Genomic DNA, 17,961 nt, shown 5'->3' on the forward strand with positions numbered 1-17,961 from the left:
GTGCACTCTGAGAGATGGTTGACATCTAAGGAATTAGCCATGTGGTAACATTCTGCTTCCTATACAGCCTGGAACTTCAAACCTCAAGCTTTCCATATGGCTAGCATGCCATTTAGGCTACCTCAGAACTATGCTTTTCAGACACAGAGAGATGCTTCAGGTGGTCCAGACAGTACTTGGAGCATAGGTTTTACGTCCCTGTAGCTGCTGTCCTACCTCAGAACTCCCACTGAATAGAGTGAAGCAGGTCCTAGCATATGCAACAGGGCTGTTATTCAGTATACAAGACAATGGCAGCCCCACTTGTAGGGTGATGTCCTCAATGCAAGGGAGGGGATATGCAGGCTGGGATGCACAGACAAGAACAATGAAAGCTAACAGCAATATCAGGCTTCCCCAACCTGCTCTTCCCTAATACTTCTAGCATTTCGGCCAGTGCAGCATCAGGCTGGAAAGGGTTGAGTTAGATCGTCTCACATGTCCTTAGCACACAGGACTCCCAAGATGACTTTTGTTGCTGTTTTACAATTAATTTTGTCACCATTTACACAAGCACAGACATGCTGTTGCAGATTCTCTCTCTCTCTCTCTCTCTCTCTCTCTCTCTCTCTCTCTCTCTCTCACGCACACACATTGTACCCAAATCACATTTGAAACCCACAGTAGTGCACAGAACATGATCATCTACTTCCACATGCTGAAAGAGGTTCTGACAGTTTTTGTTGTTCTCCAGCCTCCTTAGACCTCACAGATGTCAGGCACTCATGAAGCACGTACATCATACTTTTCATAGCCATAAGAAAAAGGACCACTAGGGTATCAAACTGATTCTTCTTCAGTTTAATTAGAAATTGTGGGAAATGCATAAGCAACTCAAATCTCCGGTAGTATTCTTGAGTAAAAGCATTATAAAAACACATTTCAATTCAAAGCAACTGAGCTATCATTCATCAAAGTTTTTTCTTTATAGAAAGACAGTACATGTGTTTACTAGCTCATCAGAACAAGGCCAACTACATTATCACACAATAACTGCTTACACAAATGCCTGGTGAACACATAATAATAATCAGTCTGCAGTTCTTACATTTCAGTTCTCTCTGACCTGTTCACAGCCCCCCTACACACACACACACACACACACACACAATGTGTGCATAAATACACTTGGAACTTAGGAGAAACCTTCAGATATACGACAAAGTGGGCTGAATTCCACAAAACCTTATTCTACAATAAATTTCTCTGCTTTTAAGATACCACAACATTCTTTGTTGATTTTGCTGCAAAAAAAGTAACATGACTTCCCACTTGGAGCTCTAAAATCTCCATTCCTGGGTTGTTTGAAACTACATTCCTCTCCTTTTATTCTGTTTTTCACATGGAATCAATTGGAAAACAGAGGGAGATACTTGGGAGAGATGACAGGAAGGAGAAATATGAATAATGCATAAAAATACATTTTACCTGAAGGCCTTCTATGGCTAATCGAAGCATACTTGGTGTCAGTTTAGAAGCCTGCTTGAAAGTGAAGTTGCTCCAGTCTATAATCAAAACAAATCCATTTACTTGAAGTTCTGGATCCTCGATCATGGCTTCTAAGGAAAGAAGTATGGCACGTAAAATATCCACCAATGTGTACCTGTCAGAGAAGAGATTGGGTTAAGTCAGTCAACACTGTTCAGATGCAGGCAGAAAAGGTATTGTTTTGCTATTGGTTGATGAGCTACAAAACAGCTGTGTCTGATAAAGCAGGGGTGCAGAACCACGTTCAGCCTGATGGCCAAGTACCATTTCAGAGAAATCCTTGATGCTCCTGTTCCAGAGGTGGGCAGGCCAAAGGCAAAAGGGGTGGAACTCATGTAACAAAAAAAGTAGCATATTTTAGCTTACGCCTTTTATTGCCCATAGCTAAGCCATGGGAAAGCTATTTCAGCCTTTTAGAATAGAGAAAAACTGCACAAAACTAAAGAACCATTCAACAGTCAGGACGTGCCATCAGGGAAAAGGGTGAGGTGTTCTGGGGAGACGTGGAAGGTTGGGTTAAAAGTCCTCTAGAGCCAGATCAAACCAGATCAAGCCTGAAGCTCTGCACCTTTGTGATAATATATATTTAGTCAGATGCAAGCCCACTCACAAATGCTTAATTGCAACAGTGCCTACTACTGGAAAGATAATATTAAAAGACAGGCTGCGGATGCATTCATACATTGCATTCCTCATGCAGTGACAACAGCAGGTGTAATTTTGTAACCTCAATATATGAAGCAAGTTGCATTTCTTATTCCATGAAGTGACACTCCATATTCTTGCCTTTTTCAGTTCTCTAAATTGTATAGCACTGTTTCTTTTTTGTATAGTACTGTTTCTTGTAATGAATTACTTGATTGCTTATATGAAATTATTTCATTTTTAACCCATTTCTCTGCACAGGAAACACAAAAACAAGCAGACAGAACTCCTAGAACATGTCTTCAAGATACCTTAACCCCTCCCTCTCAAATAGTCAAAATCAGCTACTGAGGCAAGAACTAATAATGAGTTATTAGTATATTAGACTGCCCCAAATAGGTGTCCCACCCTACACATCAGATTCACTGGCATGGTCTCCTTTTTTAGGCAGTGATAGTAAAGTAGTGGTAACCAGGAATCCATCACCAGCTCACCAATGGGCAGAAGGGCAACTGTGTCATTCAATGACATCTTGAATGACATCATCATTTGTATAAGTATAGAAATGTTTTACACACACATATATACACACACAAATGTGCTCACTTGTTTCTTAGCAGATCTGGGGAAGCAGGTGAGTGATAGAATTCTCCTTCTAATTGGCAGATGTATACAAATAATGGATTAACAAGTGGGTGTGTTTATTTATTCAACATATTTATACTCTACTTTTCCTCTAGAGAGATCAAAGCAGCTTACATATTACTCCTAGTGCATCAGGCCTACTTAGCTGCCGCAGTTCAAGTGCATTGTGTTCCTTCAAACCAGGGTAAATGGCCATTCAGTAAACAGTTGTCTATCTTAAGTCAACAGAATCACCCACAATGAGGGTCATATAGAACCACAGATAAATAATTTTAAAAAGGCTTCAGGGTACCATGAATATTGTCGTCTTCAGCTATTGAGGGAATAGAAATAAAATGAATCAACATCATCGTCCTAATATACGGGGGGAAATCATATATTTACACTTATTTATTTGATTTATAAAATCAAATTTCCCCCCAACAAACTCAAAGTGGCTTATACCATTCTCCTGCTGCTCTAAATCTTATTCCCCACAACAGCAGCCCTATGAGGTAGGTTGAGCTGAGAGTCTATGACTGGCCCAAAGTCACCCAGTTGGCTTCATGACTGAACAAGGACTAGAACCCAGGTCGCCTGGGTCCCACTCCTGCACTCTTAACCACTGCACAACACTGCTCACTGTTCCATCAAGTGTCCAAAAGTCTAGTACACATTATTACGTATCACTTTTCGTATCACTTTCATGTATGCATTTCCACCCACCCCCCTCCACAGTTCTGTGATGCCTTTGGCAGCTGAACATGCTACTACCAATCTTCTCAACATGAGCTGAACTTTGATAGATGGGGTCACCAAACAATGACAGATCTGCCTTTCATTGGTGAGATGGACGTACTATCCAGTGTGCATGAGACCGTCTAAATTGGAACCATTATAATAAAATGTTTCTCTTGAGGAACGGCCGAATTTCAGCACTGACTGACAAGGGCTAGTTACAAAAAACCCTGCTTTATTCCATGCTGAGCCACTGATCTGAATAGCTCAGTCTTGTCCACACTAGATGTGCAACCATCTTGGCTCCAAGGGCTACACTGATGCTGGCTTGGGGGTCTGGGTTTAAACCCACAAGCCAAATGCATGCATGAACATAGACAGCCACACACACAAACACACACACACACCCCAGCAATCCGTATGAGGCCCTCTGAGGGAAGGGATCACCTTCTGTAGATTCCCTCCCACAAAGATCCTCATAGAGATCTCTCTTCATTCACTACTGGCCAAGAAATGACAAATGCATACGGGGGGGGGGGGGGGGGCTGGATTTGATGGTGGCAGAGCAGCGGGAGGAGGCTTAAGACTTTGGGGAATAATTGCGACCTGCAAGTTCTATGCTCATCTCTGGAGCAGCTCTCTGAGGTTTCATCCAGGGCTTCCCCAGCCCTGCCTTGAGGTGCCAGGGTTGAACCTGGACATTCCTCCATAAAAAGCCTGTGCGTTTTGCTTCTGAGCTCTATATTCTAGGGAAAGCTATGGGGAAAGAAACATGTGGACACGTTCTCTGATACCTTTCAATCAATGAGTAGCCACTGGGACATTAAAAAACTGAAAAACAGATGCTTAAGGAGAAGGTATACTTACCTGCAGGTTACCACATAGGCACCATTTTGAAACACAGATTTGAGGGTCTTCCCATGCAGCTTTTGGATAGGCTACTCAGCAGCCATTTCTGAGTGGAAAACACTTGCAAATGCTTCTGCCCCTGCCTCACACCCCGCCCCCCCCCCCCCCCGGCAAGATTAATGTTGCTTCAAGTGTGCCCTTCCACGCCCTTCCCTAATGGCGCTCCCGTGCAATTTTCATTAGCTAGTCATCAAGAGACTTGCAACCCAGGGCTACAATTTGCTGGTTTTCAGGCTGCACAAAGCTCATGGAAATCAGGGGGATTCCAGCAGCCTACTTGTTTTCAGGATTGCAGCCATTGTTTTTCCAAAGAACAAGATGGTTAGAAAGACCTGCTTATCCAAGAAAGACCTACAGAAAGTATTTAAAAATAGAAGTCAATATGCTATCTCTGTGGGGCTCCTTAATTTCTTAAGTGGCCTTCTTTCTGGATTAACATTACATAAGCAAGGTTATTTTGCAAGTTAGGAAAGAACATAAAATGCACTATAGAATACCTTTAAAGCAACATTTTAAATCTTTTTTTAATCCAGTGTTACAATTTGGAACTTTAGCCCCAAGTGAGGGTTGAAACTCACAAATTATAAACTTTTGTTTTCAAAGTAGCGGCATCAAATGAATTACCATGAAAGAATCCACATTAAAGTCTTCACCCAGCAAGGAGCAATTTGCATAAAGGGAACTATTTGCATAAAAGCTCACCTCGGATTCACTCTAGACCTGGAATATCCAACATTTATTGAACTGGATAGGTGGGAGCAATCATCCTTATTGTTATTTATGTTGGCAGCACAGTAGGGGGATGAATGTAAACGGGAAGTTCCTTCACAGGCCTCTGACAGACTTCATTACTTTATTCTACTGAGTGATGAGCTGCAACACATGTCCCATTCTGAACTAGAACTTAAGGACTTGAAACATATGCCTGAAGTAGAGCTAAATGAAGTCAAGCATGGATCTGAAATTTGCCCACATTTGCTCTGGGGGTGGGATGAAAAATTCTTCATGCTTTTAGTGTTTGCCTTGAAAGGACACTAGAATCCTGTTGTTTCCTTAGAAGAAAATGTTTATTATTGACTCATTGTTATTCTTAAATTTCTATACTGCTGAAGAGCAGATAACATATACAAATACAACATAAAAATACACCAAATGTCATGCTTTTACAAACACAGACACCCAAACAGTATCCATGATGGGGACCATTAGGAGGGGGAATTTGGGGAAATATATGCTCAGGTATTTGGTATGCAAATAGGAGCCAGGAGAACACGGTTGAAGCTTTTCCTAGCTGTGTCGATTCTCGGAATACCGCTAATATTTTCATCCTGTCGATTTCCCAAATAGTACATTTATTCTAATATAGTTCTAAATCTGATGAAATCTGCCTTGTTTCCTTCGTCAGGTTCTTTTCTCCCACCTTCCCCCGTGCATTATTATCAGACAAACTGATCACTTCCAGCTATAATAATATCATGCTCCATACCTTTACAAATTATGAAAAGAATGAGCAACAAGGATGCTACTGGTGGGTTAGTTATTCTTATACCTCCAGAGATGTCATTTTAGCTGTGGGTGCTTTGGATGTTCTTTTCTTTAAGTACTGGGTACTTACGTCTGGAATTTCTCAATGACTTTTCAAGTGGTTCAAAATAAACAGTATGTGCCTCATTCAATGTTATTTGGGTTACTAAAGTAGATTTCACTGGGTTCAGACAACATGATAATCCACATTCAAAGGTTAAATATGGGTTGCATGTGAGTTGTCATTTAACTGTGAGTTGCAGAAAAATGGGTTATTGTGTTGCCTGAATCCATGGTGAATAGCCCACAGTTCACAACCCAGCAACAATTCTCCCTAGGGGTCATTCATGGTTAAAAAGCCATAGCTTCTTAGTGCACCTGTGTTCAGATAACCCATGCTTCACCAATAGCTCATGGTTCTGCAACAACCCACATCCTACCAATACTCAACCTCTTAGTGAGAGTTATTGAACTGTCTGAACCCAGGCACTATGTGAGACCCATAGAGACAACTGTGTGCTATCTACAATACAAAACTCACTCTTGTGGTTTAGGTAAGGATATCAATTTCCTTCACTACCTTTAAGTTTGTTTCATTAAAACTGGTAAAGAATTTATAGGGTGGAAAATGTAAATTGGGAGCTGCTGCTTTTCAATACTACTATACAGAAGAGATGGATGAACATACTGGAAATCAGTGTAGTATAGGGGCTAGAATGCCAGGATGGGTTCAGGAGACTTAGGTTTGTCCTCGCTTAGCTGTGAAGCTCACTGGGTGACTTTGAGCCGCTCACTGGCTTGCAGCCTCACAACCTACCTCACACAGCTGTTGTGAGGATAATTGAACAAGAGGGGCAACTAATATGCTGTCTTGGGGTCCCTGGAAGAGAGGCAAAATAAAAACGTAACAAAGAAATGAGGCAGAAATTTAAACTCTTGTTTTGTATGCAACTGACCCAGATGCAACCTTAGATTTTCATATGGTATCTCATGGGTCACCTTTATGTACCCAACTGTGGATAACTTGTTTCTAAAGAGAGTCCATGGTCCATGATTAAGTTAACTGTGCTCAGTCCCTCCTATTTATCCACACAATTACAAAACCTCTGTTTATCTCAATTCTAAAATATTTTATACATTAAAAGATAGCCAACTGAAAAGTAATCATTGTGCATGCACACAAGAAGCAAAATTTACTTGTCTTGGTTCTGAACCTCAAAACAGATTTAAACAGATGCACCATCATCTTACGCACAATAAACTGGAAGCAAGTTCATTGGATTTACAATAGGACCTGGACGGATCTGATGGGAACTGGAGTCCAATACCATGTGGAAAGCCATAGATTCCCCATCCTTTTTTATTGAATGGGGCTTGCTTAATGTTATAACCAGGACTGTACATATCTCACAGCTCTGTTAAACTGCAGCAGCAACGTACAGAATTGATATTGGGGTGCTGGGTCCAGCATCCTAAAAATCTCATATTGAAACTGCAAAAAAACCTGACTACCTCTCCCTTATGGTTGTGGGGGCAGAACTGCTCAGACACTTGGAACTGCCTGAAGCAAATATGGCATTCTTGTATTATATGGGACTACATGTTCCACAGACATTCCTGACAAGATATAGATTGTTCACACTGCATGTAGCACACTGTAGTCTCTATGGCATAGCTTAGTTTGAAGCATCTGAGCTTGAATCGATATTTAAAACCTGAGAATGAGAGTAAAGCACTGCGCTCTCCACTATAATGTCATCCCACCTCCTCCGTTCACTTCATGCACCTGTTAATTCAGCAGTGTGCTCACAGAAAACCCACGCCACAACAAGGTGCCACTGAATTTCTATTCCGTCTTTCCTGCCACAGACTAGCATGGTTCCTCTTTCCCAAATGTAAAATGACTCCAAGTGATCTCGCTGAGAGAATTAGGTAACCTTTTGTTCTTGCTTGGCAGCTGCTCATCATGGCTTCTTATTTACAGACTTATGAGGCTGTCTTACAGTCATGCTCAGTCCCCTTCTTGCCTCTGTACACATTTCCTGCACACTTTTCCACAGGGCTTTGTGCATCCTCTATGCTTCTGTGCAAGGTTCTGGACTGTGAGGAGGGACCTTTGCACGCAGCAGCTGCCTGCATGTAGGAGTCCCCTTCACATTGCCACCAAATGCAGGGTAACTGGGCTGAGGCCAGAGGGTCTCTCCACATTTACTATCTGCATGGAAGGAACAAGTGGACAGGGCGTTTGAGTCAGAATGCTGAGCCATCAAACCCAGCTCTGTCTACATCTACTAGTAACTGCCCACAAGGGCCTCAGGAAAAGGTCTTTGCTAGATCTGACATTCAAAATAGTTTCAACTGTAAAGGTGGGGACTGAACATAGTGCATTCCCAGGGCAACATCCAGAAAGCAGGGCAAGGAAATGGCCTGCACCTGCCCCAGGAAGTGGCCTGCACCTGCCCACCCACTCTATTTCTTTCAGAAATCTGAGGTGCTTCCCATATCCCAAAACATGCCTTGTCTCTCCTGTCTAAGCACACCCCATGATATTTTTGGTGCCACTGCTGGACTTTCTGTATGCAAAACATGCACTCTTCCACTGTTATGGCCTCACCTCCAGTTTCATCTCACAAGCAGAGTTCTCCCACACCTGCAGATAGATTTCTGCTTAGGTCTCTCCCAGTTAGAATTCTCCCACCCCCAAACAAGCTCATTCCTTTATTTTTTCCTAACACCAAGATGCTATGATGGGAGAAGCATCACCAGTTGCATTTCTGCCTCTTCAGCAACATTTAAAGTCATGAGGAGGGGGTAATTCCCATGTTAAATGTGACTTTCCCTCAGTAAAATTATAGCTGTTTAGCACAAGGCAATGTGCTTGCCATATTTTTTTTTAACACACCCAATTTCCAGATTCCTTAATTGTTTTGATACTAATTGGAGTTATGTAAATGACAAACTCATGTTAGCAACAAACTGTATACACTATAGTTCTTATTCATTTAGAAACAACCCACATCTCAGGATAATTATGATCCTGGTAACAACTATACATGCGTATTGAATTTAGGGACAGGCAAATTACTACAAGCTGACTCATGAGCGGAGTTTAAATGCCCTTTTTCTTGTAGACTAGAAGCTTTTGAGCTTTGCTACTTATGCAGGAAAAAGGCATTTCTTCAGACAGTAGTGAGCAAGTGTAGGGCAAACCTGACTTTACTGTGAGAAACAAGTGTTTTATCTTCTTTGACATTGTATCTGCTTAGCAAATTTAAAGAGAAATTCTCCCTAAATTTCTTTGGCACTAACTACTCAATTCTCTGCTAAGAAATATTTGTATAACTGCTCTGCCGTCACTGTTCTTTATAAGTGAACTATGTTTTAGCCTATTGAAGGATGCAGAGTTTTAGCTTAGAAAGGCATCCATTTTTTTTCAGATAAATATATTCAATGGTAGAAATAATGCTGTTTTAAGGTACCTGCCAAAGTGCTGATCCAAACACAAAGGAAACTCTTTTTCATTTTGTCACAGTTCTTAATCAGCATGCATCCAACACTTATCTTAGATCTGTCATCTCCCATAGAACCAAAGTGACAGAAATGAAAGACACAGTTCAAACAGTACTTCTACACCAGGTATTTTGCTCTACTCTGATTGGCCCCCATGTAGCATTTGTAACTTCTCAAGTGATGCATTTTTCTGGGAAATTCCCACACCAGCTTCAATTTCAACTTCTACAATGAAAGTAGAAAGCTTGTCTCTGGAAGTCCTGAAATAGCCGGGACAACCCATGTGCTACAGAGCCTCAGTCTGAATTGCTACAATGTGGGACATGACCAAAGGAAAGCAGAACCATCCTGCACACATCCTATCTGAACAGCATTGAAGTTTGAATGTCTTGTGAATTGAATGGGGTAGCTTTTAGTTTGGGACTAGGTCCAGGGAGTCAAGGTTCAAATCTCCACTCTAGCCAGAACCTCACTGAATGACCTTGAATTCTACACTTGTTGTGATGATCAGGAGGGAGAGAATGGTGTCATGAGCTCCTTGGAGGAGCACCATGTGATGTCATAAATGAAATAAATAGAAGAGGAATGAATTGAATAGCAAGGTTTTACTTCAGGAGACCTAAAGAAGTTGCTTTCTCTAGCTCTGGGGTTCACACAAGAGGGCTGAAGAACGAGATACTTCTGAGCAGATACTGAGCCCAGGAATTAATCTGAACTATCAGAACTGGAGCTTGCACATCCTCTGATGCACAAACCTATTCCTATTCCCCACTTCCCCATGGCAAGCCTTCTTGATTTCAGCAGCCTAATTTAGTGCCGGCAGCGGAGGATTCTCTTGCTATCTCTCCTCTTAAACCAGTGGGAGTTTGGAAACCTTCACTGATGTACTGCAAATTGTCCTTCTGCCTGCCCCTGTTAATACTGTGGGTCTTGGGCAACCTGAACCCCCTCTTTGTGCCCCCATTCCCCCATCCTCTGGGTAAAAAAATGCCTTGGACAAAGGATATATTTCCCTTTCTCTGACATGATGACAAGTATCCCTTATTTCTGCCCACTAGAGGCATCATTATGTTGCAGCCAGAACTAGGCTAAGCTTTAGGGTTAATAAAACTTCATTAGTATAAGAAGACATAGCAGTGTTGAACATACAAGTTTCCTATTTCATACTGAGTTTCTTCTTATGAACACTGTTGCTTATGATAAGGAAACTCACCTCAAATCCTCTTAGGGCGAAGAAAGCCCAAGTTGCAGCTAAGAGATGGGAAGCTGCCGTCCAGTGGGGACAGCGGGCAGCAGCGACATGCAACTGAGCACTCCCAATCATTTCTCACGCACTGACTCTGCCCCCAGTGACTGGTTACTGTGCCCCAGTGGCAGCATTTCTCAGGAGGTCTAACTGGTGCCAACAATCATCCCCCTTCTGCCATCAGAAGACGCCGTTTCTATTTGCCCTGGCATTCTAAAGTGCTCTCCTGTATCAAGTCTTCTTGCAATTTTTCTTGCCCTTTCCTGCCTTTTAATCTGCAACTGGCATGAAAGGATACTGTTTACTGGCATGAAAGGATACTGTTTCTTGGTACTTGCTTTTTGTTTACCTAATGTTGATGTCTACCGCACATCAGCTTGGAAGCTACTAGGTAAGGTGCAGGTTAAAAAAATATTTGAATGAATGAAACCATTTCACAAAAGCAGACTAAAGTGAATTGGGTATATATATAGCACGACAAATGGCTAACATGGCATCATTATTTTGTTCAGAAGAAAATAAAAAGCCAATTAATCAAGAGTGGCCCTTTTCTTCCTCAGCTATTGAAGGCAATCAGTAAAAGAGCCTAGTCCAGCCCTGCAGGCAAAGGGGCCACATCAGCTTCCATAGTTACTCCTTCTCCAATATTTTACAGTACAGATGCAGATGTGAACCCGTGTATATAGATTTTCCGTATCACAGAAACTGAAGTCTGGAAAGAACTTGAGAGACATCAGCTTAACCTTCTCACAGAGTATCTGGGCCAGATTTACAATTTCCCCAAACAGAAGGCAGGACCAAACAAGGTGCCTTACTTTGGGTACTCTGTTAGCATGAATAGCCTATTGACCAACTGTTTAATCACTGGGACCAAATGGAATGTCATAGACTGCAGCACTATGTGAACGATCAGGTGAGTGTCTCAGCCCATCCTGGCCTCCCACAGCTGTGTTAGAACCTAAACTCTGCCTTTACCTGCTTTGATCCCAGTTGGCAGCAAACAGGACCAGGATCTTCCTGCCGTAATGATCAAGGTTGGCCAGCCCTCCTGGGAAGCCATCCTTGAGTGCCTGCTTGATGCCCGGGTCAGTGGCTTTGAAGCTCTTGAACATGTCAAGGTTCTGCTGACGGTACTCAAAGTACTGGGCCAACAAGCGAAATGCCTCAAAGTGCTGGAACTTCCTGGCCCGAAGGAAGCGGAGGATGAAGGCATCATCCGTGCGGAGAAAGCCAATGTCAGGCCGGGTGATCACCATGTCCCGTACTTCTTGGATGTCCTGGTGCAAGGTGTCGGGGTTTTCATTCAGTTCCAGCCTGGCTTTTTCCAGGGTCTCTGGGGACAGACCTGCTTGCAAATGAGTCATGGTGCTGCTCCCTCCAGTCTTCTTTTAAGTAAGAAGGGACACAACCCCCAGCGTGCAATAAAACCTGGCGTCTTTTTAACAATCAAGAGAGCCTTCTTTTCCTTTCTAGAATCCAATGAGTTCTGTGTGCCTTCGCATTATCGCATGAACCTCTTCAGTGGAAATATCTGATGCCGTTCAATCTGTAAGACAAGCTTCCTGCCCATTTGCCTTTTCTATCCCACTCAGGCCCATCTGGGGACCCCCCATGAACCACCTCCTCCTCCTGCCAAATTCCCACCTTCTCCGTGCCTGTTAACAGCATAAAGCTGCAGCAAAACTAGACCTGGAATATAATTGAACCCAATCGTTATCCCTCTGCTGCTCCTGCCTGTTGACTGATGGAAATAACAGCTTTGGCGGGGCCCAAGTGGATGGAGTTAGTATTCCGATCCTCTTGCTCAAGCAAGGGGGTTTACTCCCTCCCACACAAAACTGTCCCTTGGATTAAGTAGTCACTGTGGCTGGGACACAGAGCATGCTGATCAGCAGGATCGCGGTGGCAGAGCAGAAGGCCAAAACAACCGCACAGTGACTTTCCCCAAATTAGGGGATGACGCTGATAGGGACTGAATTTTCTCTCTCTTCAATACCCCCACCCTACTCCTCTGTGCAAAGCAGAGCTCTCACCCTTGGCTGGAACAGCTATAGGGAAGAGGAGAGACAGTAAATGCGGGGGAAATTCAAAGCTTCCCACAGGGATATTTCCCCCATTCCCCAGCCCCCTCAAAACAAAATCCCCAGGCGACGATGTACCTAAAAGTCAATGTGCGACTGGGTTCGAGGGGCAGGCACCTGGTCTGCTGCAGGGCTGCTTTGGGGTTTTGTATTTTTAAAACGAGGATCTTCTTTGCCTCCCCACCCTTTCTAGCCCATGGAGCTCGGGATGGATTTCTCCCTCCCCACCCCCCACCCTTCTTCCCCTCCTACATGCACAGTGATCTCATCTAGTACCAGCAAAGCTGTCGTATGTTCCTCTGCCGTCTTCTCTCAGGTCTTCCGGCGGGGGTGGGGTGGGGAGGTTGAGAGAGCCTCCCGGTTCCTTCCCCACTTACAGGACACCGCGGATGCGATCGCCTTGCAAACCCCCCCAGCAAGCCAAATCCGAGAGGGGCATTTAGGAAAGGCAAGGCACCGCCAAGTAATTCCTACCAGCAAAGCAAGCCAAACACACACGCAAGGCAATGCGGCACCTTCCGGCATCCATCAGCTACGGCAGCAACTCCTCGGATGGCAAGCGGCCGGGCAGGGCAAAGGCGTTCAGCGAGAAGCAGCCGCGCCAAGGACATGCCCATGTGGCTTCATGGGTTTGCCGGTCCTCCCGCGGGCGTCCGGCCCTCACCCCGCCCCGCCCGGCCCCAGTCAGGGCGTGGAGGCGGGCGCTGGTCGGCGCTGGTCTCCTCGGAGGGAAAGATGCAGCAGGGCGGCTGCTGGGAGCCGAACCGCCTCCGCCTTTGTGTTCCCGCACGAGCAGCCGGCGACTTCTGCCTTGTGTTCGATGCGCCGCTTCTAGCAGGTTTACGTCAATCAAGGCTCCCTGGGCGGCAGCGGCGGCTGCTGCGTGTTAGTCCAGATCAACCCCGCCGCGCATTGTTATTACCCAGCACGGTCCTTCCTCTCGCTCTGTATTCCTCGGATTTGGGGAGGGGGGGGGGCAGGAAGGACGCGCGGGAGCGGGCAACGAGAGCGATTCCCCCCACACCATCGTCGTCCCCTTGCCCCGCACCTGCTTCTCCAGCGCTTCTGGATCTAGCAGCAGAGTGTTTGACCAACCCCCATAAACCAGGGGTTCAACAGCCCTCCAAATTCTCCGTTCCCCTCCCTAGATTCCTTCCTGCCCTCTTTGATGTGTACAAGGAGACCGAAGTGCAGTGGGAGGAGTGGCTTGCGATGGCTGGAGGCGCTCGGTGGTGGCCCAGGCCTTTCAGAATTCTCCTGAAGGCCCTGACTTTGGAACAGGGATAGGGCCCAACGGGCAATTTAGGCACAACGACACACCAGCATAGAGGGTAGGCATGAATAGGCACCTGCCAAGAGCCTGCATCCCAGCAGGGGCCCACTGACAAAAGACCCTGGAGGTGCTCCACTAAGAACCCATTGCAACCTTTTGCCCTGGCCCTGAGACAGGTGGTGCCAAGGAGGTACAGTAGATGCTGCACAAACACCAGCTCACTGCCTGTCAAGCAAGTGGTAGCAATGAGGAGGAAGAAAATGAGAGAAGGGTGGTGAGAGGTTGGGCCCACTGAGGAGAAGGGACCTTTTGAGGGTGCCAAGCCCCAGCACCTGGTGCCTGCACTGTGTACATGTGCCTGGGGAAAGCAGAATCCATGCTGTGGGAAGCAACAGTCCCAATATGCATTTTCTCAGAATGATTTGCCTGGGCTGATAATCAGCCCACATCACCTACAACTCAGAAGTCCAATATGGCTCAAGTGTGGGTTGTTGAGCTGTAGGCTGTTGCTGAAGGGTGGGTTTTTGAGTTGTCTGAACCCTTAAGCCATGGCTTGTTGACTGCAAACAACCTGTGAAAAGAATCCATGGTTTGTTCTTAGATCTGCTTAGAGAGGACAGCAGAAAATAAGCTGAATAAATAAATAAATAAAATGTGAACTGTATGTTGTTCACCATGGTTTCTTATCCTGAATAGTTTCAAGTAGAATGATAATCTTCATTTCAACAAGAGTGTCGGCCATGTTTTTTGAAACTATTCCATGTTTTTCCATAGGGTCAATTCACTCATGCAGCTACAAATCATCAAAAGGCTTTTTGGGGCAGTGGGGACTAATTTCCATTGGACACATGCCCCAAATCATTGTGCTGGCTGGCTCTACCGTTGACCTCACGCATTAGCAGAAGGTCTAAATGTGTCGTGTATGTACAGCTGATACATGCCACCTGGTTGGGATCCCCGAAAATGCAGGATCCCGTGTTGCATGGGAAAGCCTGTCCAACAGCACCCGTGTCTTTCTGTCAAAGCCCACATGTCAGGTGGGCTTACTGGCTTGAAGCACCTCTGAATAGCCATTGAGTGAGGAGAAAGCACATCTCGTACTGTTGGCAAGCATGAGCAGCCCTGTCTGACACAGCCTGTGAGCACAGCTATGCTTCAAGCTGAAGGGGATTAAACCACTTTGGAGACTGTCAGGCGTTCCTGAACCGAATGCCGAGCTTGTGATGCCACGAGGGCAGGGAAATTTTGATGGCATCCCCTTTCCAAAATGCTTTTCTGTTGGTTGTGGTCACTGAAGAAATCTTCTGTGGGACTGCACGCATAAAATGAACACTTGCTGTCAAAACTGGTTAGCCCTGTGCTCCCAGGTTGCCACACAAGTGGAACAGAAAGATACCAGCTTTTCCATATTACTTGCCACCAGCACCCCAAGGCAAACGAAATTCATTCAGGGCATGACAGATTCAGAGCTTTCATGGCAAAACTAACTTGTTGCTTTTTTAATAGAACATTAAGGAAAAATGCAGTAGAGACACCAATCTGCTCAATAACCATTCAAGAATAAGTCACAATGGGGAGACCACAGTTCAGAAAGATGACTAAGAAAAAAATAGTAAATAAATATAAGATGTTAGAAGGTAACTAATGATTAGATTTTCCAAGGAAAGCCATGTTAGTCCATTGCAGCAAATACACAAAATAGTTTCAGTAGAAATCAGCAGGTTTAATTCTTTCTCCAGAAGCTTCAGTTTGGATAAGAGATTTTTACCTGAGACTATGGATGCATTCACACAATACAAAATGCAACATGATACTTCAGCAATGGTATAAAAAAAAAAAAAAAAACCCACCATGGCTTGAGCACAGCCTATCTGTTACTTGGCTTAGTGCCAAGATGTTTGCATTACCCGCAACAGTTGCACTGTGAATGATGATGCTTAATGAGAAAGTCATTGTCCGTCCTTCTTGTACTTAATTACGTTCGACCTCAATGCTTGCAAATTTTGCACACACTTATCCCCTTTCCATAATATTCTATGTATCTGATGAAGTGGGCTATAATCCAGAATACTATATGGAAGAATAAATGTGTTACTCTTTAAGGTACCACAGGATTCTTTGGTTGTTACAGATTCCATGACATCTCAGATGTCAAACAGACGAACTGATCCAAAGGAACATCTTGATCAAGTTTAACATGAAAGAAAATGTAGACTACGCTGTAGATAATTGCCCCTGACAATATACCACAATATTTGTGGTGGTGGTTACAGTTACCTTTTCATGCTGGAACATCCTATAAACAATTGCCATGGCCAAAGCCAGTAACTGAAAAAGTAGTAGCAGTAGCAGTGGTAGATTTTACTGTACTTTGTTGTAATGTGTACAGTGCATAGATAGACGTTGGCCTGGTTTGCTTTCTTGAAACAAGCTGTTAACAAACCATGAGTTGCTGGAAATGTAGCAGTAGTAAGCATGCATGGTGGTTCCCTCTTCCATTGTGATAAACAACCCCTGAATTGAATGACATCTGAACCCAGAACGCCTGGTTGTTGGAGGATAAGCAATCCAGAGGTTGAACTCTCTGGGGGAAAGAGAGGGTGCACATGTTTTATTAAAAATATTAATACAATGTCTTTTTAAAAATTTGATCCTACTGTTCCAATGTAATTTTAATCTCCAAATGTCTCCAGCTATTTCCCACCTGTTTGCATTTATGCAGTGACATTAAGATCTTCCAAACCTCATTCAGAATATTTATTGGTAGCCTCTCAGATTATGAAACATTCACTTTAAAACTCAAGACCAAACTGTATTGCTGGGAAATAATCCCCTGAAGTACAGCAAGGGAAATGGAGGATTTCTGAAAGAAAAAACTGTATTATCAATAATTGTATTATCAATAGATATATGGCAAATTTGCCTCTTCTGATATCCCTCTACTGTTGCATCACATTATTTGCATGTTTTTGCAACCTCAGCACACATTTATCAACTCCAATAAATAAATATTTCCAAATTTCACCATTTTTCTCTGCCCCTTTACTCATCCATTTGCAATATAATTCTGGTATAGTGTGCTGTCATTTTATATCTGGTAACTAAGAGGGAAACCATTTTGCAATATTTAGACTTCTTCCTTAATTGTTCAACAATTAACATGAATCTCAGTGTACTAATTCTATAAATTAATTCTACACTTATGGAAGATTTACTGCTTTCAGCCTTCCATAATTGATTCCAGAGTTCTTCTGTTTTACAAGAAAAAAGTGGGAATACACATGTTCTGAGCAGGGATGCAAGTATTTTGTTGTAATCCAAATGTGTTATTTGCAAGGAAGTTTCTGCTAATTTTTAAGAAAAGAATTCAGGACTTTATTTTTCAAGGCTGAATCTTTTATATGGTCAAAATTGTTTGTATGATGTTCAGAGCCTTAAGAGCAAGTCAGCTGCATGTGATAGTCTGTCTAGTTCTGATTTGTACAGTTTCTCTGGCCATATTTTCATTCAGAATTACAGTTCATCAGCCATAGCAGGGCTGTTATGACGTAAGTTTTCCCCCCACTTCTCTGATATTTTGGTTCATAGACTACACATATTTTGCAGTGAGAATAATCTCCTGCAGGTCTCTAACTGCTTACTCTGGTTCTAGCAATTTCCAGAGGGTACCTATATTAGTCTACTGCTACAAAAACAGCAAGCCTTTCTTGTTTTTACTTCTAATGCAACATTGGCTGGTTTCAGACGATACAGTAACCCACACACAATGTTTGTGTATTGAGCATGGCTTGTTGAACTGTGGGTTGTTGAATTATGCTTATCATGCTGTCTGAACCCAGCACTGCTAGCAAACCATGTTGAGCAACCCACAGTTCACAACCCAG

General features: G+C 43.7%; 1 protein-coding gene across 1 annotated transcript in view; it reads right to left on the minus strand.

The window, feature by feature from the left end:
* Positions 1-12,087, minus strand: part of CLVS2 (clavesin 2) — a 48,569-nt gene extending 36,482 nt beyond the window's left edge. The window contains exons 1-2 of the mRNA XM_044449071.1: positions 11,699-12,087; positions 1,468-1,642 (exon numbers count right to left, since the gene is read on the minus strand). Of these exons, the coding sequence (XP_044305006.1) occupies positions 1,468-1,642; positions 11,699-12,087 (564 nt within the window). The remainder of the gene's footprint in view (positions 1-1,467; positions 1,643-11,698) is intronic.
* Between the last annotated feature and the right edge of the window lie 5,874 nt (positions 12,088-17,961).

The sequence above is a fragment of the Varanus komodoensis genome, unplaced genomic scaffold (genome assembly GCF_004798865.1).
Source record: "Varanus komodoensis strain SLA01 unplaced genomic scaffold, ASM479886v1 scaffold1, whole genome shotgun sequence".
NCBI lineage: Eukaryota > Metazoa > Chordata > Lepidosauria > Squamata > Varanidae > Varanus > Varanus komodoensis.